A 25,328-nucleotide genomic window follows, 5' to 3' on the forward strand; every position below is an offset into this window, starting at 1 on the left:
CATTGTAATTTGTTATACACATAGTTACATTACGTTTAAAAATTATTTGGAATGTCTTTTTAATTGTTTTTGGCGTTTAAAAACAACGTAACAAGGATATTACACAACCATTTGCAAAAAACTACAACTCTGTACCGGATGTTGTCACGGCCAAAACCTGTAGTGACGTTTGTTTGTGAAAGACAAAAACAGTGGGCACACACGTAAGCTATGTTGTATTTTTGGAAGAGCTGGCCCAACTTAGACTGTCAAGTCGATTGTGCCATAAGGTGAACTTAAGCGTGCGGATTGAAAGACTGCGAGTCACCGTTGTGTTTTCGCTAAAGTGGGAAGCAAAAGGATTTCGACACCAGCGGATGACCGAGCGAGTCGGGAACAAAACAAACCGTGCACTCTGCGTGACCACGCTCGACTGGCTGAATCATCCCTACACTAGCCGACCACTTCTCACTCGCCGCGGGGACATTTATTTGTCGCGTATGGTTGGTGCATCACGCTGATTAATAACACATCAATTACTCCAGTGGGAGAGTCTTTAGCCTTACGTCACAAGTAAGTTGTCACGCTAATTTAGCATGTTGCTAGCCTGACTTGGGAGTTCTCGAGGTGGTGCAGAATGCAGCCACGCTTTTGAAGGTCTTGGTCGCTTTTGTATGGTGACACAGAAGCTGTCAGGAGAGCTGCTTCTGTGAGTTGAACGACTGGGTAGAGAATGTAAAGCACAACCATGGCCAACTTGGAAGCCTACCGGGAATATCAGAGGATTGAGGACCTGGAGGAGGACTCTCCACCCGGGGAGGAGGACCTGCTGCTCCATGTGCCCGAAGGCCTAAAAGGTAAACAAACAAAATAAAAGCTACCGAAGTGGCATACAAGCTTGACAAGTCTCACAGTAATCCTATTGACTTAATTTTCCCAACTTGTGTCGCAGATTCATGGCACCACGTCAAGAACTTGGATAACTTCTTCACGAGAATATCCTTGTGTGTTTTACTGTGAAATTCTTCATGATTGATTTACTAGTAAGCAGTGTTGTACAAACTTGTTAAGACATTGGACACCAAAGAGCAACTGCATTGTGTGACACTTTGATGTTTGAATTTGAAAAACAACAAAACACCTAACCAGGAGACTTCAAGTATTTTTATACTTCTCATTTAAATGTGTCATGTTTTCCCTTAACCCTTGTGTTCACATCTATCATTTCCATCAAAAGAATGGCTTTGCTTGTATGATGCTGTCAGAGTTCTTTGAACTTGTGTAAGTATTAATATCAGCTACCTGAAGATGATTTGTTATATTGGTAAATCTCCAAGTACACCCTACCAGGTTTTCGTAATTGAACTAAAATGCTTTCATATAGTTGAATTTCTCAGTCAATGTGAATCACCCACAGCACTTGTCCTCCCCTCGCATATTGTTTAGTTTCCATTCCGGCTGTCTTCAGATAAATTATTCTGTGCTGTGCCAGTGGGGGCAAGTCTATTTTTAGGTCTCTGTTTGTCAGAATGTCGCCACGGCTCGTGTTAATATCTGGCGTCATAAACTAATAACCAAACAGTGACACCCCGATGACTCATCTTGCGTAATACGCCACTGACTGCGAATTCAGATTCTCAAATCTGTATTTGTCACCCACATTGTACTGACACAAAATGGGTGGATGACAAATTGTGGGTTGTTAGATCGATGCTAGGTCTTGTGCTAGCTACTTTTAACCTTTTTTTTTTTTTTTTTTTGGTGCTCTTCAGTCAGTTTCTGTTCGTCGTCACGTTCACGACGTTCTTGGTCAACTGCGTGGAGTATGACGTCCTGTTCGCCAACCGCGCTGTCAATCACACGGGGCCGGGTCACAACCCATTGGACAGGAACAAGGTCACCATCCCCGATGCCCTTTTGCCCAGCCAGCAGTGCACCGAGAGGCAAGAGCCCTTTCATTACTTATTCATCTGCATTGTTTTAGAACTTTTTAATATATGTGTTATATTTTGTTTGGCTTAAATATTGTGGCTGTCTTCAAGATGATACCTTAAAATAAGGTTGGGACGGACACCAAAATCCAATGTTGATACTTGCCCAAAATGTCACTATGGTCTTAGATTTGTACATTTAACTTGAAAAAAAAAAGCCCAACTTTGTTTTCCAAGTCTTTTTTTTGCTCAAAGCATTGCAACGCCTCGCCCAAAAATATGACGTGATAGTTTTTGATGACGATAAATACTCAAGTTGCACATTTGCAAATGGTTGTCATCAATAATCACACATTTGTAGTTTCAAACAGATTTCTGTGACTACAGAAATGGAATAATTCTTGCTTTGTCCAACAATTTTTATTTCAAATGGACAAAATGTTCCCTTCTTATCAGTAGTAGCATGTGACTGGTTTTCCTGTTGAGACATTTTCGTGTCGATGACACTGAAGTTGTTGTGCTCCACATTTAGTAATTGATCCATGTCAGTGAGGTAAAAGTGGTCAGACGAGACGCCAGCATCTTGGCCCTTGCCGACCGCCACATGAGACTTTGCTGGCGAGCTGTGAGGAACAAGCTCCGCCCCATGTTAGCATGTTTTTCCTCCTTAGTAGCCTGGCTCGTGCTTATTTTCCACAGCTTACACAAAAATATAAAAAAAAAGAAAGAGGAGGTGCAAAACAGCTCAGTCCTTTTCTGAGTTCCCAACGATGAGCAGCGGCTTTTACAATTTTAGATTGGACTGGATAAGATGTGTCGTTATGAAGAATTTGTTAGGCTCATTGTCAAGGACCTGTCAAATACAATTTCAAAACTTTTTAGAGATGATAAACCTGCAATGCCTGAAAATAACAATATAGTTTTTTTTCTTTATTCCCTCATCGTCTACCCTTTGTGCTTCAGGATCCAAGCCAACAGCTGGATCATATTCCTTCTCATCATGGCGGCCGTCTTCTGGCTCTATCGACTCATCAAGGTCATTTGCAACGTCCTGAGCTACTGGGAAATCCGTCAGTTCTACATTAAAGCGCTGAAGATCAGAATGGTACACATTTCCGACAGTGTCCACGAGATTCATGGCGTGAGATTTGAAAGGAGACTTATCCTGCATTACGCAACTACCATCGCATTATCTCTCCTCTCATCCATGTCGCTAACGTGCAAATTTGAATCTTCACGCTCTCGTTGTCCCAGGATGAACTATGCAACTTCACGTGGCAGGAAGTCCAAGACCGCCTCATCAGCCTGCAGCGAGAGCAGCAAATGTGCGTCCACAAGAAAGAGCTGACGGAACTGGACATCTATCACCGCATCCTGCGCTTCAAGAACTACATGGTGGCCATGATCAACAAATCCCTGCTCCCCGTGCGACTGCAACTCCCCCTAGTGGGCGATGTGGTCTTCCTCACGCAGGGCCTGAAGTACAACTTTGAGCTCATTCTTTTCTGGGGCCCCGGCTCGCTGTTCCAGAACAAGTGGAACCTGCACCCCAAATACAAACGCAGCGGTAATCGGCTGGAGCTGGCGCAGCAGCTCAGCAGGGTCATCCTGCTCATGGGCCTGGCCAATCTGCTGCTTTGTCCCTTCATACTGGTGTGGCAGGTGCTCTACGCCTTTTTCAGCTACACAGAAATCATCCGGCGGGAACCCGGGAGTCTGGGAGCTCGGCGCTGGTCCCTCTACGGCCGACTCTACCTGCGCCACTTCAACGAGCTGAACCACGAGCTGCACGGACGCTTGGGCCGAGGCTACAAGCCCACGTCCAAATACATGAACTCCTTCACGTCGCCGCTGCTCACCGTGCTGGCGAAAAATGTCGCTTTCTTCTCGGGCTCGGTATTGGCCGTTCTCATCGCGCTGACCGTCTACGACGAAGACGTCCTGACAGTGCAACACATTCTGACCGGCATCACGGTGCTCGGGGTGGTTATCACCATCACCAGGTGGCCTGCTTCATCCTCGTCTCCGATGTCCCGGCGTACACATTTGGAAAGAGCCAACGTTTGTTTTGTCCCACACAAGGTCCTTCATCCCAGACGAGCATATGGTTTGGTGCCCGGAGCAGCTGCTGCAGTGCATGCTGGCCCACATCCACTACATGCCCGACCACTGGAGGGGACACGCCAACAAGAGCGAGACCCGTGACGAGGTGGCACAGCTCTTCCAGTACAAAGCGGTGAGTAGAGGGAACCTCGGTGGATGAGGTGCGCCCTCGTTACACTTCCTGTTAAATTCAGCGCATCAAATGCTTCTGTCAGGTGTTCATCCTGGAGGAGCTGCTCAGTCCCATCATTACACCCTTCATTCTCATCTTCCTGCTGAGGAACAAGTCCCTGGAGATCGTCGACTTCTTCAGGAACTTCACGGTGGAGGTGATTGGCGTGGGGGACATCTGCTCCTTTGCACAGATGGACATCAGACGTCACGGGAATCCCACGGTAAGCAGGACTCCACAGTGCATCCACATTGGAGATTTGTTGCCTCTCTCTGGTCATTCTTGGTATTACATTTCATTTGTGGGTGCCTCACGTTTGAAAAAAGAAGACGCTAAAAGTCGGTACGTGGACACAAAGTCAACACACCTTTGCCAACGACCTCTTTTCATGATGTTTTTGCAGTGGCTGTCCGAGGGCCAGACGGAAGCTTCCGTCTACCAGCAGGCGGAGAACGGCAAGACGGAGTTGTCACTCATGCACTTCACTATTAAGAATCCACACTGGCAGCCACCGCTGGACAGCTCGGTGTTCATCAGCCACCTGAAGGAGAAGGTGCAACACGACGCGCAAGGCGGTCCTTCCACGCAGCTCCTGCTCTCCGAGGCTCCTCTTTGCACATCGCTGCAGTCCAACGAGTCCGCTACGGCCGTGAGAAATCCCGCCGACGAACCTCGTCCATCGTCATGTAACGATTACCAATCAATTCGACTGTTATCCTTCCCAGCCTGAGAATCTGCTGGCCAGCGTCTTGGCGCACCCCGTTCTCGCCGCGTCGGGACTACAAGGCAGAGATCACCGCTTTATCCCAGCCAGCACGGCAGCGTCAGCCGCCGCTAGCGTCTTGGCCTCCTTGTCCACCTCTCAGCTGCCGCACACCGGCCGGGGCCGCGGGCAACGCCACCAAGCGTCCTCCGTACATCAAGACAGCACCATCTACCACAGTGATCACACCGTTATTGACAGGTACCTGACAGACCTCAAGTGGTTTGTGTTATTATATTTATTACGGTAGACAAAATCCATTCCTAATATGTGGCGCGTCTTGTTTTCATCAGCATGTCATTCAGCGACAGCCGTTTGCGGAGTAACACGCTGCACTCGGAGTTTGCCTCAGCGGAGATGAGCCTCCACGCTATCTACTTGCACGAGGTAACTTTCATTTCACCACGCCACTTCCTTGCCTTTTTTTTTGACATGCAATCTGTCTCTTTAGCTCCACCAGCAGACGTCGCACCCGCAGAGAAGTTCAGGGCAGTGGCCGAGCTCAGTGCCAATGACTGAGCTACACGGCAGGACTGGTAATTGCAAATGAGCACAACAGTGAAGGAACTTAAAAAAAAAAAATGAAAACATCTTACCGGCATCACTTGTGTTTTGCATTACAGTCAAAATGAGATGTACTTGTATCTAATTCAAAATGCAAATTATCAGGTTTCCTGGCCCATGCTGGTCCCACGCCATCTTTGGTAACACCCGTGCACCTCGGCGGGTGGCAAGAAGAAGAGGAGGAGGAGGAAGACGAAGAGGAACTAAATAGCGCATCCGCTAGGAAACAGGACACCGGGACGTGTTGAAGTGCCTTACGACATAAGGTGTGTGCGCTCTATTTTTAACCATCTAGCTTAGCGCTAAGTACATCAAAGACTTGTTTCTAATTTCTTCTTAATGTCGTTCTCCGATGAGAAGAAGTTCAATTCAAAGGTTAATTAGTAGAGACATTAAAGACTACCATGAGGAAGTCTTTAAACGACTTTCAACTGTCTGTCCTAATTAAGTAGCGTTTATGTGAGCAGTTCAGTGTTTTTTTTTGTTTATTTTGCCATGGAAGGACGTCCATCCTCAGTGTTGTAGTGAAACTTAAAAAAACAACAACTGACGATTCCAATAAGTAAATTAAAAAGTGTTAAACATTCAAATATTTTTATCGCCTTTTTTTGTGTGCCCTTTCTAGCGTTTACATTTTACTTTTCACCAATGAACATTGTGGCCTTAGAAGATCCTCAGCACAGACCTTTAAATCCATCCTTTTGACGCGAGGACATCTCACGAAGAAACCACTATCGTCGTCTTCTGTGCGGACATCAGGGAAGCATACATGTTTTTATCTTGTTCAAATGTGTGCGTCAGCAAAATGGTGTATTCACTAAGACCACTGATGGGAAAACACCAAAGGCGCCATCTGCACCATTTGAGTATTTGTAGTGCACATCACAAGCCTCTAGTATTGTTTTTTATTTTTATCTTTTGCTGCATTCTTCCCGCATGAAAGTATCGTAGTTATTCGATCCTCGCGACGTGTCGTTACTTGAAGAGTCCACATTGTTAAATCCATGCATATAAATAAGCTAGCACACGCACTGCTAGAGGAGGATGTGGCTCAAGGACTTGATTTGTGATTTTACATGGAGCGTTTTGATGCTGCTGTCTGTGTTGGGTGGGTTCTCACACTCGCAGATTTGGTTCAGTATTATCAACTCTTTTGTAAGATGTTTGTGTAGTTACATTAAGACGGGCAAAATGTCCCACTAAAGTTAGGCCCAGTTGTGGTCACTTCTTGGTTTCATTCCCGAAACGTTGGCCATTAAGTCAGCACCGATCACAGACTCGAGTTGACACAGCGAGTACGGGATTAGAACCCTCAACCTCAGAACAGTGAGGCATGTGTGCTTAACCACTAAGGTATCATGCTGCCATACCAAATTTATCTGAAGGGAAATCTTTAAAATAATTTTAAAAAAACACTAAGGCTTGCCAATACATATCTTGTTGATGCAAAAGCGGTGAAGATTTTCTGGGATTTTTATTATCATTAATATTATTACCATTTGACTTTCATGAAGACGTTTTTATGAAAATATTTTAATATTTAATTTAAAATATTAAATTAAATTTAAAATATTGAATGATTTAGTATTTTTTACCATTTTTTTTTTCCAGCGAACCCCAGAAAACATGCATTTTAAATATATTAGCCAAATTCCCTGTGCATGACATTTACTCCCTATGAACTAATTTCCAAATTTACTAACTCTTGGTCTTTATATTTTTTATATTTATTACCTTTTCCTTCTCTGGTATGTAACAGCTAAGCATTATTTATCACTAGAAAAAAAAAATCTAAGACAGTTGTCGGTGCCCTCAAATTATGAGTAGCTGAAAAGAAATGACTAGATGGCATCACGTTAGAGTGGTTCATTCTTAGGGATAACATACATGTAAACATATCAAATAGGCACAACATATAGACAAGCCACTATTGCAGAGATGATTAGCAGCTCTTATCGTTCACGCAAAACATTTAAGCCTCTTTACGTCTACGGAAGAACAAATGCTTCATGATGCTAACAATCTCAGTACTTTGCACTGATATCTAAATATTTGCATCGAAATATAGTAAGCAGAGTTTTAAGTGTACATAAAAGTATGTAGAGCACATGCAACAGCTCAGAAAGAGAACTGAGCCGCCGCCACTTCGAAACGTTTGTATATAACGACTTATTTTCTATCCGTGGGGTCGTCAAAATTCACCTTGTAAAAGACACTGGAGTTCAACGTTGCTTGTTTGGATTACAAACACCTCACTGCTGGTATTCTCCTTATTATTTTAAGCAGTGCCTTAGCATTAAGGACTCCGATTTACTCTCTAGTCAGGATTTACGTCTTCAACGGTAAATATTTGACAGTGGCCCCAAAATAGTCGTTGCCATCCACTTGCGACAATAAAGCCTTCCCTCGAGTAATAACTACATCCCGATTAGTCGGGTGCGTCGTCCACTTTTGTAAATAAATGCCCCCTCCCACCCCGTGTAAATAAATATTATTAATTATAATGCTTTTGGCTTTAAAGAATTGCAAAGAGACTGACAACATCCATATTTTAATTTATTTCTGCACTGTGCTGTCATCTATCTACGTACTGGCCGGCATCAGCAGCGGTGGCAGCCGCGGCATGGACAACCTCCCAACAACACACCAGTCAAGCGTCACAATGACTGGGGCAAGGTGCTAAATGTTTTCATGCTAAAATGGCTCGTACAACACAAGCTGTACTAATGCAACGCACCAAAAGAAATGTTTCGAAGCAGTGTCACGATGCTTGTTTTTTCTTTGTGTGTGTCTGGCAGGTATATATTATTTAATCTTTTTTTTTTTTGTGTGAGTGTGTGTTATTATGTGATGTCTATTTGAAATAAAAAAAATCCAAGGTTGGGATTGAACACCGTGTGGTGATACCTTCTATATCAATAGATTCAAAACAGAAATCATAATCTCAATATAGCTCTTATTGATTATACCAAAAAAAGAATTAGCATTCCTATTGAATGTTGTTTTCCTGTTTAATGTCTTAATGGCAACCTCCAGTCACACTAAAAATGATCTTTATGTTTAGATGAACCCTCCATTACTAATATTTGTTTTATTTTTAAAGTAAATGTGTTATTAAAAATATGTCATTTGTTCCAGGTACATCATGGGTAAGTATGCCAGCTATTGTTCAGTGTATTCTAGATTTGGGCAAAATGTTTTTGTTCCAATTATACAGAAAATGTGTGTGTGGGGGGGTATTTTCTTGCAAACATGGAGCATAAATGTATTATCAACACTCTTACACCTTGAAGAACAGTTAGAACAGAAGTAGTAGTACAAGCATACTTGATATCTGCTAGAATTTCAAGTGGGGGCCCTCATCAAGTCGGGGTCCCGGTGACCTGCTGCTGTCAATCACTCGTGTTGCTACACTAAATTATGCTAACGCAGTTAAGTCATAATTACAGCCAAGTAAATAATTGTATGAGAAACACTTTTTAGGCCTTAATTGTAGAATATCAAGCAATTAAATTGAGCCTTTTTGTAATGTGGTGCTACTGCACAAACTAATTTATTGCGCGGCCATTCATAATCTTAAAATTTGGGAATGTCCTAATTTTAGGACCTACTGTACTCCTCAGTGGTCATTAAGAATCCGTCAGGACTGTATTTATAAAACGTTTGGTCAGTGGTGTGGTATTAAATTACACCATGACCAAAGTGTTATTATTTGCCCCGTGACTTGAACCTAAATGAGCGGAAGAAGAAGATGAATGGATGGATAATTATATAAAATGGGATGCATGAGCTATAATTTCTCTCACTCCATATTTGTATCTGCAGCAAAGATATCAAGCAAGAGCAGGGCATTAACTATTCTAAAATGGTGCCTTTCAATTCTGAATTAGAGCCAAATTTTCTGGAATTCACTAAATAATATTTATTTACAATATCAAATATGTATGAAAAACAGTAGCAGTCGCCAGAAATACCTCCTGTGCTTCAAAATGTAAGCCATCAGATTCTATTAAATGAAAGCATGCATTCTGAAGTTTTCAACTTTGAGATTTGGTTTTAATGATTGCACAATGTTAAGTGTCGGTGTACAATCTGCTCCGCAGCAACCACGGCATGAGTGTCGGTGTGCTATCTGCTCACTAAATGACAAGAGTCTATTTTGGAAAGGAGGCTGCGCCAGAATAGGCACGCCAGCTATCTGCCAGCATCATGTTGGACCTACACGGGACAAGAAAGAAAAAATAAGTCTAGTCAAGCGCGCACCACAGGGCACTGGGGGATGCTACAGCACTGAATTTCCAAAGGATATTTTGGCCATTTTTGGGGGTGGAATTGGAAAATTTTGGAGCCTTCCATGACTGACTGACCCCAGCAAAGAAGACTTAAGGTGATTCAGTTGACGTTAGCCTTAAAAGACAAAATAACTCGTACATTTTGTATACTAGGAGAGGATTTAACTTTTTTTAAATTAATTTTATGCCTATACTTGAAAAAAATGCATTTAAATAGAGTTTGTTGTGCTTTCCAAGCTAGCTGGGTAGCATCAAGTTTCAATTAAGCTAGCTAAAATTCCCGCCATTCCTTCCTTTTCAGTTCAAAAACACATTTTAACAACTCCAGCTGACTTTTAAAGACATATTCACAAAATCTGTATGGAAAGGAAGTGAGGTGTGTTGGCGTGAATGTCGGAGCCTTATCAAACAGCTGAAGCACCGGCGGCTTCTACAAATGGAAACGGAGCGAGACAGCCAGGGACAGCTGAGGTTATTTTGGGCCGGCCTCGGTTGAAGGGACAGAGGCGACAAAGCCGCTAAATGTCACCCTTTGCGCATGGGGAAACACTGTTTTGACCTTCGTTGTGGAACTTATTCGTTTGTGCGCATTAAAATGACTTACTGTTGTTCTCGAGCCGAGCGGAAGCTGTATATGTAGGAGTGGAATGATGTGAAATGTAGAAGTCTGCCCTCTGGATTTATCTTTGTTTACATAACACCCATCAAAATGTCAAACATCTACCGATACACCTGAAAATAATATCTAACGGAGTTCTGTTCTAATGGGAATGTGACCCAAATGCGTAGGCTAGCGCCACAGTCAGTTTATGCTAACGCAGTTGTACGTAGGGCACATATAAGTGAACTTTATTGCTGGATTCCTTTATTTTTCATTTTGTTTATAAAAAAACATCCTAATCCTTAACTGTAGGTACCATGGATTTGTTTGGAGGAGCCCCCAGGTTCCTAACCCGGCCCAAAGCGTTTGCCGTGTGCGTTGGCAAAGACGCCACGCTTAGCTGCACCATTGTCGGGACCCCTACCCCGCTCATCACCTGGGAGAAAGAAAAGCTTAAGCTGACATCCGGGGGCCGCTTCAAGACGGTGGAGGACAGTGACGTGTACCGTCTGACCATCTATGACTTGGCGCTGGAAGACAGCGGTCAGTACATATGCAGGGCCAAGAACAACGTCGGGGAGGCCTACGCCGCCGTCACCCTCAAAGTGGCCCTTCCCACCGAGATGACTCCGAGGGCCCCCGTTTTCATGCTCAAGCCCACCTCGGCACGTGTGGCTTTGGGAGGCGATGCCGTGTTCCACTGCAGGGTCGTCGCTCACCCTGAAGCCAATTTTGACTGGGAGAAGGACGGCCGCTACCTGAGCGAGTCCAACCGCGTTAAGATCTTTTCCGATTGTGACAGCAGCAGCTTAAAGATCCAGAGCGTGCGTAACCTGGACAGCGGCACGTACACCTGCAGGGCCCAGAACACTTTGGGCCGGGCACAGGCCGCTGCCACGCTGGTGGTGGACACCCAGGATTCCCACATGCTCTCCATGGAGAACCACACCTCTCTCCTCTCTCACCTCCAGAAGCGTAAAGAAGAAATGAAGAAGGACATATCCGTCTTTCGGACCGGGGAAAGCGCCGCCTCGGACAAAATCACAGACGGTCTGAGTTCTCTGAGTCTGGAGCACGTTGTGAGATCATCTGTGCTGTCAAAGCTGCCCAAGGGAGTCTTCACCCGCACCTGCACCGTGACGGAGGGCAAACACGCCAAACTAAGCTGCTTCGTGACGGGTCACCCCAAGCCTCACATCATCTGGAGGAAGGACGGAGCGAATATCAGCGAGGGCCGGCGCCACGTCATATACGAAGATCATGCCGAGAACTTCATTCTCAAGATCCTGTACTGCAAGCAGGATGACAACGGCTTCTACACCTGCAATGCCACCAATATGGCCGGTCAGACCTACAGTGCTGTGCTGGTAACAGTCAAGGGTATGTGGTATTTTACAAAAGCACCAAGCATGCCTTTTGACCCCAAGGACAACATGAGTAACTCAAGCAGGAGCTACTGCTCATACTGTCAGTGCCCACTCATTGCGCTAAAGGTTTTTAAAATGCGTGCGGCTTGTCGCAACATGATTTAATTGTGGCTCGTATTCAGAGGGGATGGGTAGTGTTGCATCTATTTTCTGCTGCCGTTGAGAAGTTCACAGTCGCTATGTGGGGTTGACTCTCACTTGCTTGTAGACCCCCCCCCCCCCCTTTCCCCAGAGTTGAAATGACATACGAATTAATAAAAGTGGTTTGAGAATATTACCTCCTTTATCGTGTCAGAGCCAAAGGTGCCATTCAGGAGGAAGCTTGAAGATGTGGCGGTCCAGGAAAAAACATCAGCCACCATGATGTGCGAGGTGCCGCTGACCAGCAGCAAAGCCGACTGGTTTATGGAGGAAACGCGTCTAGAGGAAAACACAAAGTATCGCATGGAGGAACAAGGCACCCTGCGCCGACTCACCATCCGCAACGTGACCACCAACGACGACGGTGTTTACATCTGCGAGATGAAGGAGGGCAGCCGCACGGTGGGCGAGCTCACCGTTCTTGGTAAGGTTGACCACTTTGGTCTTGGGTCACCTTAAAGGAGAAGTCAAAAGTGTTTGACGTCTCCATCCAACATCTCAGGCAACATTACCAAGAAGCTTCCCCGGAGGACGGTCGTTCCCGTCAGTGACACCGTCATCTTCTGCGTGGAGCTGGAGCAGCCCTGTCCCGACGCCTACTGGACCCGTAACGGCGACAAGCTGAAAGCGGATTCCCGAATTTCCATCGCTTGCCTGCTCCGTCAGTACACGCTGACCATTCGGGAGTGTCAGGCGGAAGATTCGGGAGAAGTGGCCTTTGTGGCTGGGGACTGCAAGACGTCCACTCGATTCTCCGTGACCGGTAGGGAGATTTATTGCAAAGCTTCTTCTCAACATCTTTGCATAAACCTTTTTGCTCCCCAGCGGCACGGAAGCATCCTCCCGATCCCCCAGTTGACGCTGTGGTGCGAAACAAGACTGACTCATCCATCAGCCTGCAGTGGTCTCCCCCGGACAGTGACCGTCCCGTGCCCATCAAGGGCTACATTGTGGAGAGAAGGAAGGTTGGCACTCAGACCTGGCAGAGGTGCAACCTGGGAGAAACCATTTTGGAAACGGGGATGACAATCTCTAACTTCTCAGAAGAAGCCTCTTTCCAATTCCGTATCTCTGCCGTCAATGATTTCGGTCAGAGTGACTACCTCGAGGTGCCCGGAACCTTCTACCTTGGTAGGACATCCGGCTATATTGTGAGACACTGTCTCAGTATGCCACTTAACTCTCTTCCCTCCTGTTCCGTGAAGAACCAAGCGCAGACATCAAGAAAGGCCTTGTGGACAGCACCGCCGTTTCCGGCCAAGAGTTCTCCATCTCGGTGGAGCTTTCAGCCGTCTGCTCCGGCTTCTGGTCCCTAAACGGCCGCATTCTGCGAAGTGGCGGCGACTACCTCATCACCCGCTCCAAGAACATACACACGTTGCTCATACGAGAGGTCACCTTAGACTTGAATGGAACCGAAGTCAAGTTTGTGGGCGGAGGCTCGCAGAGTAGTTGCACCTTAGCTGTCAAGTGTAGGTTACAATCTTTGTTTACTTTTTTTGTTAGTCTTTAAATAACTCCCATTGCCCTCTTTTGTGATGTAGCGCCACCTGTCCGGTTCATCAATAAGTCAGATCAGCCACAGGTAGTGTTCTGCAGCGCCCAAGCCACGGCTCAGATGACGGCCGAGGTGTCAGATTCCGACGCACAGGTATGTTCTAAACTTGGTCAGTTTTCTTTTAATATTCTGAAAATATTTCATACATTTTCCCCAGGTGGTTTGGATGACAAACGGACGGGAGGTAAAGATGGGCAAGAAGTATGAATGTGTGACCATGGACCGCAGGAGGATCCTGAAGGTACACAACGTTACAGAAGAAGACGTGGGCCTCTATGAATGCGTTTGCGCTGATGATAAAATGTCCATGCAGCTCACTCTTAAAGGTACAACATCATTACAAATTATTTTCATTGATTGACCTTGTCAAGTATGACAATTCCACGTCAATATCCAGATGAACCCGCCAAGTTCCTGAACAAACCCAGAGGACCCACGGGCCTGACGTCGTCACTCAAAGGAGATCTCGAGCTGAGCTGCGAGGTTTCTCCCGCGAGCACGACGGTCGTGTGGAGAAAAGACCAGGTGGAGATCTTTGAGGACCAAAGAACGACCATCATCTCCAAAGGTACTCACAGGAAACTGATCGTGAAGAATGCCAGTAAAAGCGACGAGGGTCATTACTCCTGCGAGACAGCCACCGACAAAGTCACATTCCACGTCAAGATCAAAGGTAAGCGTTTAATTTGCTTCTTTTTTTATTTATAGGTTCACTAACAACATAAACCGCTTTCCGATCAGAAACTCAAGCCCAGCCTGCCTTCTCCAACAAGGAGATGGTGCAGAAGGAGGTCAAAGTGGCTCTCTCCCAAAAAGCCAATCTCAGTTGCACGGTGTCGGACAGCAAGACCGAGGTCAAGTGGTACAAAGACGGCAAAGTGCTCATATCCAGTCGAGATGTTTACACCCAAGTCAAAGGCAATACTCGTCAACTGGTGATTGAAAAAGTGGAGAAGAGCGACGCTGGAGAATACACCTGCGAGACTGGAGGAGAGAAGCTGGTCTTTCAAATTATTCTGCTCGGTAGGTTATAGACGTCGAATATACTAACGGTCAAAGATCTTTCTGGATTTTCTCATTTCAACTTCCTTCAGAGTCCAAGGCGGCCTTCTTCAACCAAGAAGCAGTCCAGAGGGAAGTGAAAGCCACGCTCTCCGAGAAGGCCACTCTGAGCTGTGAAGTGTTTGATTCAACCCAGGAGGTGAAATGGTACAAGGATGGCAAGCTTCTTGTCTCTGGTCAGACCACACACGTCGAGACAAAGGGGAAAACTCGCCGGCTGGTGATCGATAGCGTGGAGAGGAAGGATGGCGGGGAGTACACCTGTGAGGCCGGGACGGAGAAGCTGCTCTTCAAGATCCACGTGACTGGTAAGGGAATCAGTCTTTCAAGTGCAGAATGCGGGTGAATAGTTCTGATTTCCCTCATCAGAACCTCCGCCAGCCTTCGTCAACAAAGAATCTGTCCAAAAGGAGGTGAAAGCAAATCTATCGCAAAAAGCTACCCTGAGCTGTGAGGTAGCTGACGCCAAGACAGACGTCAAATGGTACAAGGATGGGAAGCTGCTGCTCACCAGTAAGACAATACGTGCAGAGTCCAAGGGGAAGAGTCGCCAGCTAGTCATCGATAGTGTGGACAAGAAGGATGCCGGCGAGTACGTCTGTGAAGCCGGCGCTGAGAAGTTGATCTTCAAGCTTCAGGTGGCAGGTGCAAAAACACAAAACAGGATCTTGTGTTTTTTAGGAATTATTTTTAACCTCCTATCGTCCATGACAACAATGAACCACCGATTCTCTCGTTTCCCTTCACAGACGTTCAAATCAAGCCGGCTTTCGCCAACACGGACTCATTTCAGAGGGAGGTGATTGCCGTCTTGTCCCAGAAAGCTCTTCTGAGCTGTGAGGTGTTTGACAGCAAAACAGAGGTGAAATGGTACAAAGACGGCAAAGCGCTGGTCTCCAGTAAGACCATACGTGCCGAGTCCAAGGGCAAGACTCGGCTCTTGGTGTTTGACAGTGTGGAGAAGAAGGACGCCGGAGAGTACAGTTGCCAAGTCGCAAGCGAGAAGCTTACATGCACCGTGCAGGTGGCAGGTAAGATATGTAAAGTGGGACCTGACATTTAAGAAGAAATAACGCGTGCCGTTATTACCACAGCGCTTCAACCCAAGTCAGCCTTCTCCAACAAAGAGTCCGTCACCAAAGAGGTGAAGGCCTTTGTCGCTCAGAAAGCCACGCTGAGCTGCGAGGTGGCGGAGTCCAAAACCGATGTCAAATGGTACAAGGACGGCAAACCGCTGTCCTCCGGCAAGATGCTCCATTTGGAGTCAAAGGGGAAAAGTCGCCAGTTGGTGATTGACACTTTGGTCAAGGAAGACGCCGGGGAGTACGTCTGTACGGTCGCTACTGAGAAACTGTCTTTTAGGATATCCGTGGAAGGTAAGAAATACCTTGAAAGAATCATTGCGGCAAATTTAGTCATCCACAATTTGATCCGCAGACGCCCCAAGCGTCTTCTCTAACAAAGACTCGGTCCAGAAGGAGGTGACGGCCGTTTATTCCAAGAAAGCCACGTTGCGCTGTGAGATGGCCGACAGCAAAACCGAGGTGAAATGGTACAAAGACGGCAAGCCGCTCGCTTCCAGCGCGGCTCTCCGCCTGGAGACGAAAGGCAAAAGTCGGGAGCTGGTGATTGACAAAATGGACAAAAAAGATGTTGGGGAATACACGTGTGAAGCCGGATCGGAGAAGTTGATGTTTAAGCTTCGGATGGCGGGTAAATTCCAAACAGTGGTCACATTGGCTTTGATTTCAGAACATGAGAGAACAGAAAAGCTTGTTCATCTCTGTAGATGTGCCCGCCAAGTTCCAGAAGAAGCTCGTCGAGGACACATTCATCGTTCAAGCCGGCGAACACATTGTTTTGACCAGCGAGCTGAGTGCAGAAAGCAGCGGCAGCAACGTGAGCTGGTTTAAAGATGGCGCCGAGCTCATCCAGAGCACCAAGTACCAAATCAAAAAAGACGGCCTCTCTCGCACGCTCATCGTCACGTCCACTGAATCCAAAGACAGCGGTGTGTACAGCTGTCAGACCGCCGATGATAAGCTGGAGTTCAAAGTCCAGGTCAAAGGTCAGTCTATTTTTTCCTCAACTGATGACTCATTTATCCGCTAACACGCCAATCTTCATTTGCAGACGCAGCTATTAAATTTATTGTCCCGTTGAAAGCCGTCACGGTCGACTTAGGAGCCGCTTTAAATCTCAGCTGTGAGTTGAACCAAGCCTCGGGTGACGTTCTTTGGCGGCGCAATGGTTCCGAGGTTAAACCCGGAGGCAGGTTCCGCATCAAGACAGATGGTGTAAAGCGAATCCTCACGGTCACCGGCGTGACTAAGGAAGATGAAGGCGAATACAGCTGTGAATGTAAAAATGACAAAACCTCTGCCAAGGTCTCCTCCATAGGTAACAGGAAATGCTGAAAATCTATAGTAGGGAAATAATAATAATAATTGGCTTCCTTTCAGCGCCCAGATCCGTCAGACTGACTTCCAAGCTCAGCAACGTGGCGGCGATGGATGGTAAAGACGCCATATTTAAGTGCGGCGTCACCCCGGCGGACGCACACCTCAAATGGTTCCACAACAGCGTTCCCGTCGCTCATGGCGCCAAGTATAAGATGGAGCACGGCGGCGGCAGTCATCAGCTCACCATCACCTCTGTCGGCCAGAAGGACGCCGGAGAGATCAGCGTGGACGCCGAAGGGAAAAGCTGCAAGGCGACGCTTCAAGTGCAACGTAGGGAAAACACATTCACAGTTGAAGGACTCGTCGAGTAGCATCCATTTCCACTGCTAAATAGCCGTCAATGGAAGTGAATGAGTTCAAACCATCGCTTTGGATGTCTCGTCAGATGAGCCGGTGACATTCAAAAAGAAGCTGGAGAATCTGACGGTGGAGGAGCAGAGCGAGGCAAAGCTGGAGGTAGAGCTGAGCAAGCCGTCGGACGAAGTGCACTGGATGAAGAACAGCGTCAAGATGCAGACTTCGCCCGGGGTGGAGGTCCAAGTGGACGGCGCCAAGCAGGCGCTGGTCTTCAAGAGCGTGACTTTAGCCGACCGCGGCTTCTACTCCTGCGAAACCCTTGACGACAGAACCCAGGCCAAGCTCATCGTCGAAAGTAAGATCGGATTGTATCCGCAACTTCTTCACTCTACTACTAAAAACACATTTTGTTCCCCAGAGAAGAAAGTGGAGCTGGTCAAAGGGCTTACGGACGCCAGAACGCACGAGACAGAAACGGTGAGCCTCCAGGTGGAGCTCAACCAGGCTGACGTGGAAGGCTCGTGGACCCGGGACGGCATCAGGTTCAAATCGGGACCCAACGTCCGCATCGCAGCTCTGGCAAAGACGCACAGCCTCACCTTGTCGAATCTGACGAGAGAGGACGCCGGAACCATCGGTTTTCAAGCGGAAGGCGTACGGACTTCTTGTAAACTCATCGTCACAGGTTGGTTAGTTTCTTCCCAGATCCTGGATCATCAACTATCATGTCAGTGCTTTTTATCCTGCTTGTCATTAATCCGAAGAAGCGCCTAATATACAAATTGAGCCTATATTAATCCCGATGATTCAATAGAACCTCCCGCTACGATCTCAAGGCCTATTGTGGACATCAGCGTTGCTGAAAAGGAGAAGGTCACTTTGGAGTGTGAAGTATCTCGAACAAATGCAGAAGTAAAATGGATCAAGGTGAGAAGTTGCACCGCTGATTGAGTGATTTCGAAGTCTTCACGTGATAAACACTCAACAGGATGATGTCGAACTGAAACCTGGGAAGAATCACGGTCTTCACTCTTTGGGACGGAAACGCACCTTGATCATCAACAAATGCGGCCCCGAAGACGCCGGCACTTATATCTGTCGCACTGCCGACGATAACACCTGTGCCAAGATCACCGTTCATGGTGAGCTTGCGCAATATTTCAAACGGCACCGGTGCCGTTTGTCGATCAAAACATAAGCAAAAAGCTTGCCGTTGCAGCCAGAGATGTTAAGATTGTGAAGAAGCTGGAGGATGTGGAGGTGATGGAGAAGGAGAGCGCTGCATTTGTCTGCGAGGTATCCCACGACGAGGTGGAGTGCCAGTGGTATAAGGGAAACGCCAAACTCAGAGTCAGCGACAATGTGAAGATGAGGCAAGAAGGTAAAGATCGAAATAGATTTTCTGCTTCAAACTTATTACGGATTGATGACAGTCATTTTTTTTCTTTCTTTTTTGTGAACACAGGGAGGACTTATGTGTTGCTCTTTAAAAGTGTGTCCCCGGCAGACATAGGTGAGATTAAGTTCACAGCTGAGAAGGCCTCGTCATCCGCGCAACTCAAGGTCAAAGGTAAATTTCGCTCGAAGCGTATTGATTGCATGTTTTTTGTGGATGAGGTCTCGATGGACTCACTTGACTCGGTAACAACTTGTGAAAACCCATCTCATCAAATCCGATAAGAAACAATCTAACTTTGCAAGATAGAAATGTAAAATATTTTCTGATGTGTTTAATGGATAAAAACGTGGAACAAATTTTGGAGTTCCTCCATCCCCCAAACACGCTCAAATTCGTGTGCTGTAGAGCTGCCCGTCAAGTTTGTGAAGAAACTCCGGGATAAGATAGCCATTTACAAACACCGCGGCCACCTGGAGTGCCAAGTCTCCCGCGCCAGCGCTCGAGTCAAGTGGTTCAAAAACAAAACGGAGCTCAAGGCGGGGAAGAAGTATGAGATCCAAAGTGAGGACGTGTACCGGAAACTCACCATCAACGACGTGGACGCCGCCGATGAAGACACGTACACGTGCGACGCCTCTGATGACAAGACATCCTGTAAACTGCTTGTGGAAGGTATTCATATAGAAGGATTGAGGACAGCAATCAATAAGACATATTTTTGAGACTTTTATTTACAAATGGTTGTAACTCAGTGTGTTTTGTTTGATTCGTTCACATTCTGTGTGAAAAAAGAAACTAATCCGAGTGCAGCGCTCGCATTGATTAAAGTTTGATGTGCCGTGCACGTACAGTAATCATCTCATAGGAATTGGAAATATTCTTGCAAGGGCTGTTTGAACTTTAGTTCAGAAAAGTTTGATTTGATCTGAAGATTATAGTTAAATAAAATAAATAATTTATAACTGATGGCAGGTAAATTATAATAATAATAAAATAAGGCTCAACCTTGTATACTTGAATATATACAAGGAAAACAAAGTAAATCTTATTTTTTTTAATGATTAAATTAATTTTATGGCAAGAATTATTTTTCCGGTCACACCCATTTTTTTCTTAAATGATGATTTACTCTGAACTCTTTTTAATATTGTAATCAGTTTCTAAGCAAACCTTTAATTTTACCCCCCCCCCCCCACAACTTTAGAGCAGTCCATAAGCATTGTGCGCGACATGAGTTCCGTCGAGGTGACGGAACCTTTCGCCGCCGTCTTCGAAGTTGAGATCAGCATGGAACTGGTGAAACCGCCCGTTTGGACTCTGGACGGAGTCACCGTGGAGGAGAGCGCCGACGTCGAGATGGAGAAGGAGGGCACCATGCATCGTCTCACGTTCAAAAAGACCCGAGCGTCCATGACTGGACCCGTGCAGTTCACGGCGGGCAAGAGCAAGTCGCTAGCCCAGCTTACAGTCAAAGGTACCGTGTGTGTGTGTGTGGTGGGTGTGTGTACAACTCATTTCAAATGCTGTCTCCTTTACACTCAGAGCGCCCCTTGGAGATTGCAGAGCCTATCAAAGATGTCAAAGCCAAGGAGAAAAGCTCCGCCATGCTCACTTGCAAATTCTCAGTCCCACCAAAAGACAAAGTGCACTGGTTTAAAGAACAGGCCCGACTGGCTTCGTCAGACAAATATAACATCAAACAAGACGCTACCAGAGCTCAACTCAACATTCACGCGCTGACCGAAGAGGACAGTGGCGAGTACCGCTGTCAGTCCGGACCCGCTATGACCAAAGGCAATCTACTAGTTGAAGGTACCATTTAAAAAAAAAAAAAAAAAAAAACATTTTATGTGGGATTAAGTTTGGAAAATAACAATCTTGAAAAAAAAAAAAAGTTTTGTTGATACCCGCTTTCCTCTCTCAGTGCGTGACATTAAATTCACCAAGCACCTGGCTGACGCAGAAGTGGACGAAGAGAGCGACGCGGTGTTCACCTGCGAGGTCAACTACGCCGACGAGGAGGTCCGGTGGCTCCTGAACGACAAGGTGCTCTTCACCAATGAAGTCAACACCATAACCCATGAAGGAAAAGTGCATCAACTCACACTTAAGAACCTGGCACCTCACGACGGGGGGACTATCACCGTAAATGTCCGCAAGGTGAAGGAGTCTGTCACGCTCAAGGTTAAAGGTAAGAAGATGAATGTGGGGTCATCGTGAAAAATGTGATCACCGCAATTTGCTTGCTTGACTCTCCAGAAAAGCCCGCCCTCTTCCTGAAGTCCTTGGACGACGTTGTCGGCGAGGAGAAAGGTTCCATCACTCTGGCTTGCGAGGCATCCAAGACCAGGGTTTCTCCCACGTGGAGGAAAGAAGGCAACCCCTTGAAGGCTGGATCGAAATATGAGATCCTTCACACCGGCAGATCTTTGGGGCTGATCATCAAGGATGTGACCAAAGACGACGCAGGGGAGTACACTTGCGATCTTGGAACTGAGGTGTCCAAAGCCAAGGTCACTGTAAGAGGTCGGTGGCCCACACGGCGTACACTCGAGAACTGGAAAAATTGCAATTCAATGTTTTCCCTCCCTAGAAATCGGCATCGGGATCACCAAATGGTTGAAGTCGGCCGAGGTGAACGAGGGGGAGACGTGCGGCTTCGAGTGCATCTTGTCTCGCGAGAGCGCCGACGAGTGCGCCTGGACGCTGAACGGCCAAAGCGTCACCAGCGGAGGCCGCTTCAAAGTCAACAGCAAAGGACGGAAGTACATGCTGACCATCAAGGACGTCACCCCCGCCGATGCCGGAGATGTGGTCTTCAGCATTAAAGATCTGACCTCCGATGCAACGCTGAGTGTTGAAGGTGAGTCGCTTTTCTTCAGTGTGCATTCGTGACGAGTGACGAGTTTGGTTGCAGGAAAAGCTTCGTCGCTCTCAAAGGAGTTGGAGAATATCAGCGTGGTTCGAGGTGAAGATGCCACGTTTACCTGCGAGGTGACACAGGCAAGCTCCGTTGTCAAATGGACAAAGGAGGGCAAAAGCATAAGGAAGAGTCAAAAGTATGACATCATCAAGGAAGAGAAGCTCATGAAGCTGCTCATCTTCAGCGTCTCCAGTAAAGACTCTGGAGAGTACAGTTGCGAGGTCATCGGAGGAGCAACCACAAAGGCCAGGCTTGAGGTGAAAGGTGAGAAGGAAATGATTCATCTTCTGCTCTTAAGTTCCAAAAACGTTCTACTGTTGGATTTGTGACACTAGTTAATGTTCAACAGAGCCAATCCATAAATTCACCAAAGAACTCAAAGACAGCAAAGCAGACGAGAAGACCTCGGTGACTTTGCAGTGCGAAACGATCCAAAGCCCGTCTGCGGTTGCGTGGCTTAAAGGCCACACGGAGCTCAAGGCCGGCGCTCGATACGAGATGAGCCAGAAGGAAGGCGTCTTATCGCTCACCGTCAAACACCTCCAGGAAGACGACACTGACATCTACACTTGTGACGTGGGCACGGCCAAGAGCATGGCCAAGCTGACTGTTAAAGGTCAATTCAAGTTGGGCTGATATTTTTCCCTCCACAAAACTCAAACTAGTAGTATTGATACTACTACTATTGATACAGACTGAAAAAAAGTATTTTGTATGGTATTTAAAATTCTCTAAATGATCATTTGTTGTGTTTTTAGCCCTGCCAGCCACTTTCAAAGAAAAGCTTCAAAATCAAGATGCAAAGGAAGGAGAAACTGTGACACTTTGCTGTGAGCTTTCCAAGCCGGCAGCCAACGTTCAATGGAGGAAGGATTCTGAAATTCTCCACGATGGAGAGACGTACCAAATAAGGCAGAAGGAGGCCATTTGTGAGCTTCGCTTTAGGAACGCCAAGACGGACCATAGCGGGGAGTACTCGTGTCTATGTGGAGACCAGAAGACGTCGGCCTTCGTAAAAGTGAACGGTACTCATTTATATTTCCAAAAAATATCCATGTTAGGTTTATTAAAGTCTTTGAGTTGTCCCATAGATATGAATAATTGTGTGTCCTGGAATTAGCAATCTACATTTTGCCATCTATCTTTGCCGCGCAGCATTGCCGCCATATTTCACGCTCCAGCTTCAGAGTCAGGATGCCGAGGAAGAATCCAAGGTTACTCTACGTTGCGAGACCTCCAAACCTTTCGTCCCTGTGGAGTGGAAAAAGGGAGCGCAGGTGCTGACGTATGGCGAAAAGTACCAGATGAAGCAGCAGGCGTGCCAGAATGAGCTCCTCATCAACCGAGCTGAGCCCGAAGACAGCGGAGACTACAGCTGTGTGTGTGGGGAGCAGACAACTACGGCCCGTGTCCAGATCAAGGGTATGAGGAACCTTGACTAAATTGGTAGCCTCATCAAACTTTGTTGCTGACCAAAACAGCAGCATTAGTAACATTCAGCTTCAATTCCCAGCCTTGCCACTGACCTTCACAAAGAAGCTGCAGAGTCAAGAAGCCCAAGAGGGATCCGAGGTTACGCTACGCTGTGAGACATCAAAACCTGCGGCTCCGGTGGAGTGGAAGAAGGGAAGACAGGTGCTGAAGTCTGGAGACAAGTACCAGATGAAGCAGCAGGCGTGCGTCAATGAACTCCACATCAGACAAACCCTGCCAGAAGACAGTGGAGACTACAGCTGTGTGTGTGGGGACAACAACACTGCAGCTAGCATCACCATTAAAGGTAGGACAACGAATTATTTTAATCTTCATGTCGTGGCTTGCTAACCGATTACAAATACCATTAGCGCAACCGGTGACCTTCACTAAGAAGCTGCAGAATCAGGAAGCCCGAGAGGGATCCAGTGTTACTCTTCGCTGCGACACGTCCAAACCTTCAGTCCCAGTTGAGTGGAAGAAGGGAAGACAAGTTCTCAAGTCTAGTGAAAAGTACCAGATGAAGCAGCAGGCCACTGTGAATGAACTGGTGATTTATAAAGTGGATGAGGGAGACTGCGGAGAGTACAGCTGTGCATGTGGCGAGGACAATACGGCTGCAAAACTCACCATCATAGGTAGGGCCATGTTTCAATCACTGACTTATTATTATTTTTTTTTTGTGGGAATGTACTCTAATGCCATGTCGATTGAAATTTGTCAAGCCCAACCGGTGACCTTCACAAAGAAGCTGCAGAATCAGGAGGCCGAAGAAGGATCCAGTGTGACCCTTCGCTGCGAAACATCCAAACCAGGAGTCTCGCTCGAGTGGAAGAAGGGAAGACGAGTCCTCAAGAGTGGAGAAACGTACCAGATGAAGCAGGAGGCCACTGTGAATGAACTCGTGATTCCTAAAGCGGCAAACCAAGACAGCGGAGAGTACACTTGTGTGTGCGGCGACAATGAAACGACAGCCACTCTCAAAATCAAAGGTAGGAAAATTGCTGACTTGAATTCAACTCAAATGTCTCCATTTGGCCACTTACTTCTTTGTTGTCAATTAGTTACAACCATCTTTTGATCCTGTTCCTCTGAAATTAGGGTGAAAGATTTTTAGTTTTTTTTTAACCAAAGTAGGTAACAAAATTATTCCCTCTCAGCTTCACTCCCGGCTGCTAAAGTGGAATCAAAAAGGCTGGAAACGAAAGAAACTGTGCAAGGTATTTTGGATGGAGACAAGATGGCGCTTTTTTGTTCTTATTGCTGGTTTGCATGCAGATTATTTGAACTGGAAGCAATTTGCTACTATTAATAATAAGAAAAAAAAATGCCAATAAGGCTGACGCAACATTGTGAGTTGCTAAGGAAAAGCAGCAGAAGTGGGGAATACATGAAACACTAGTAGCTTACATGCTTTTGTTGTTTTTAATGGGAGTCAGTCCTGTGCATCTCTGCGGTCTGTGTCTCTGTGATTAGTGGTCTTTGTTTTTGGTTTCGCTTCTGCTTTTTGGCACACTCACAAGTATGAGGAGCGTATTGGTCCACTTGGTTGTCACTGAATGTCTAGCGAGTCCTCATCGTCTTATGTTGTCTGTGTGACACAAAGCGAATTTTTCCAACTGAGGTTCCAATAGCACGTTTGATTTCGTAGTTGTGACACTGCAACAGACCAGTGAAATCTCTAATCAGCAAATCGTCAAACAAGAAACTCGGGAGCTCAGAGTTGAAGGTAAACATTGAAGACTTGATATTTGTATGTGACGCTTAGAAAGGTCTCTCGCCCCAAAGCTAGGTGGAATTGACTTCAGATGATTGATGGAAATAATCGTTGTACTTTAGCCCAAGCAGTGACCTTCACAAAGCAACTGCAGAGTCTGGAGGCCGACGAAGGATCCGCGGTTACCCTTCGCTGCGAGACTTCCAAACCTTTAGTTTCAGTGGAGTGGAAGAAGGGGACGCAGGTCCTGACGTACGGAGATAAGTACCGGATGAAGCAGCAGGCGTGCGCCAATGAACTGCTTATGGTCCGAGTGGGACCCGAAGACAGCGGAGACTACAGCTGTGTGTGCGGGGAGCAGACAACCACGGCCCACGTCAAGATCAAGGGTATCGCAGTTGAAAAGATGTGGAGACCTTGGAACAGCTTTCGAAAGCTTGTCTGTAATGAAAACATTATTTCCT

At 46.5% G+C, this 25,328-nt stretch overlaps 2 protein-coding genes across 14 annotated transcripts in view; both read left to right on the top strand.

The window, feature by feature from the left end:
- The first annotated feature begins 142 nt into the window (after nucleotides 1-142).
- atg9b (autophagy related 9B) lies at nucleotides 143-8,403 on the top strand. Its single transcript, XM_061294831.1, has 15 exons — nucleotides 143-552; nucleotides 666-836; nucleotides 932-975; nucleotides 1,196-1,260; nucleotides 1,752-1,922; nucleotides 2,874-3,015; nucleotides 3,165-3,913; nucleotides 3,993-4,146; nucleotides 4,229-4,408; nucleotides 4,589-4,834; nucleotides 4,911-5,149; nucleotides 5,242-5,335; nucleotides 5,400-5,484; nucleotides 5,618-5,778; nucleotides 6,138-8,403. Exons 2-14 carry the CDS (start codon nucleotides 728-730, stop codon nucleotides 5,758-5,760), a joined length of 2,421 nt encoding a protein of 806 aa, XP_061150815.1. The 5' UTR covers nucleotides 143-552; nucleotides 666-727; the 3' UTR covers nucleotides 5,761-5,778; nucleotides 6,138-8,403.
- Nucleotides 8,404-9,713: 1,310 nt separating this feature from the next.
- obscnb (obscurin, cytoskeletal calmodulin and titin-interacting RhoGEF b) overlaps nucleotides 9,714-25,328 on the top strand; it is a 32,997-nt gene continuing 17,382 nt past the window's right edge. For 4 of the 13 annotated variants that reach the window (XM_061294966.1, XM_061294967.1, XM_061294972.1 and 1 more), the window contains exons 1-40: nucleotides 9,714-9,899; nucleotides 10,718-11,785; nucleotides 12,128-12,397; nucleotides 12,476-12,736; nucleotides 12,799-13,104; nucleotides 13,179-13,445; nucleotides 13,518-13,624; nucleotides 13,689-13,857; nucleotides 13,929-14,204; nucleotides 14,273-14,554; nucleotides 14,626-14,901; nucleotides 14,963-15,238; nucleotides 15,343-15,624; nucleotides 15,688-15,969; nucleotides 16,031-16,306; nucleotides 16,383-16,661; nucleotides 16,727-16,993; nucleotides 17,056-17,325; nucleotides 17,441-17,707; nucleotides 17,771-18,037; nucleotides 18,167-18,279; nucleotides 18,341-18,494; nucleotides 18,572-18,733; nucleotides 18,818-18,922; nucleotides 19,157-19,423; nucleotides 19,956-20,225; nucleotides 20,294-20,563; nucleotides 20,676-20,942; nucleotides 21,011-21,277; nucleotides 21,345-21,614; nucleotides 21,669-21,938; nucleotides 22,024-22,290; nucleotides 22,433-22,699; nucleotides 22,830-23,096; nucleotides 23,188-23,454; nucleotides 23,519-23,785; nucleotides 23,873-24,139; nucleotides 24,308-24,367; nucleotides 24,799-24,876; nucleotides 24,987-25,253. In XM_061294966.1, coding sequence (XP_061150950.1) covers nucleotides 10,723-11,785; nucleotides 12,128-12,397; nucleotides 12,476-12,736; nucleotides 12,799-13,104; nucleotides 13,179-13,445; nucleotides 13,518-13,624; nucleotides 13,689-13,857; nucleotides 13,929-14,204; nucleotides 14,273-14,554; nucleotides 14,626-14,901; nucleotides 14,963-15,238; nucleotides 15,343-15,624; nucleotides 15,688-15,969; nucleotides 16,031-16,306; nucleotides 16,383-16,661; nucleotides 16,727-16,993; nucleotides 17,056-17,325; nucleotides 17,441-17,707; nucleotides 17,771-18,037; nucleotides 18,167-18,279; nucleotides 18,341-18,494; nucleotides 18,572-18,733; nucleotides 18,818-18,922; nucleotides 19,157-19,423; nucleotides 19,956-20,225; nucleotides 20,294-20,563; nucleotides 20,676-20,942; nucleotides 21,011-21,277; nucleotides 21,345-21,614; nucleotides 21,669-21,938; nucleotides 22,024-22,290; nucleotides 22,433-22,699; nucleotides 22,830-23,096; nucleotides 23,188-23,454; nucleotides 23,519-23,785; nucleotides 23,873-24,139; nucleotides 24,308-24,367; nucleotides 24,799-24,876; nucleotides 24,987-25,253 — 10,165 coding nt within the window. In that variant the 5' untranslated portion in view covers nucleotides 9,714-9,899; nucleotides 10,718-10,722. The remainder of the gene's footprint in view (nucleotides 9,900-10,717; nucleotides 11,786-12,127; nucleotides 12,398-12,475; nucleotides 12,737-12,798; nucleotides 13,105-13,178; nucleotides 13,446-13,517; nucleotides 13,625-13,688; nucleotides 13,858-13,928; nucleotides 14,205-14,272; nucleotides 14,555-14,625; nucleotides 14,902-14,962; nucleotides 15,239-15,342; nucleotides 15,625-15,687; nucleotides 15,970-16,030; nucleotides 16,307-16,382; nucleotides 16,662-16,726; nucleotides 16,994-17,055; nucleotides 17,326-17,440; nucleotides 17,708-17,770; nucleotides 18,038-18,166; nucleotides 18,280-18,340; nucleotides 18,495-18,571; nucleotides 18,734-18,817; nucleotides 18,923-19,156; nucleotides 19,424-19,955; nucleotides 20,226-20,293; nucleotides 20,564-20,675; nucleotides 20,943-21,010; nucleotides 21,278-21,344; nucleotides 21,615-21,668; nucleotides 21,939-22,023; nucleotides 22,291-22,432; nucleotides 22,700-22,829; nucleotides 23,097-23,187; nucleotides 23,455-23,518; nucleotides 23,786-23,872; nucleotides 24,140-24,307; nucleotides 24,368-24,798; nucleotides 24,877-24,986; nucleotides 25,254-25,328) is intronic. The other 9 variants (XM_061294977.1, XM_061294979.1, XM_061294976.1 and 6 more) reach the window with 8 other exon arrangements.

This window comes from Syngnathus typhle, linkage group LG13 (assembly GCF_033458585.1).
Source record: "Syngnathus typhle isolate RoL2023-S1 ecotype Sweden linkage group LG13, RoL_Styp_1.0, whole genome shotgun sequence".
Lineage (NCBI taxonomy): Eukaryota > Metazoa > Chordata > Actinopteri > Syngnathiformes > Syngnathidae > Syngnathus > Syngnathus typhle.

Excerpts from the sequence above, each read along its gene's own strand:
- atg9b (XM_061294831.1), top strand. The coding sequence starts at position 728 with ATGGCCAACTTGGAAGCCTACCGGGAATATCAGAGGATTGAGGACCTG. Across the intron at positions 837-931 it reads TGTGCCCGAAGGCCTAAAAG|ATTCATGGCACCACGTCAAG; the intron begins GTAAACAAACAA and ends CTTGTGTCGCAG. Across the intron at positions 4,409-4,588 it reads GACGTCACGGGAATCCCACG|TGGCTGTCCGAGGGCCAGAC; the intron begins GTAAGCAGGACT and ends ATGTTTTTGCAG.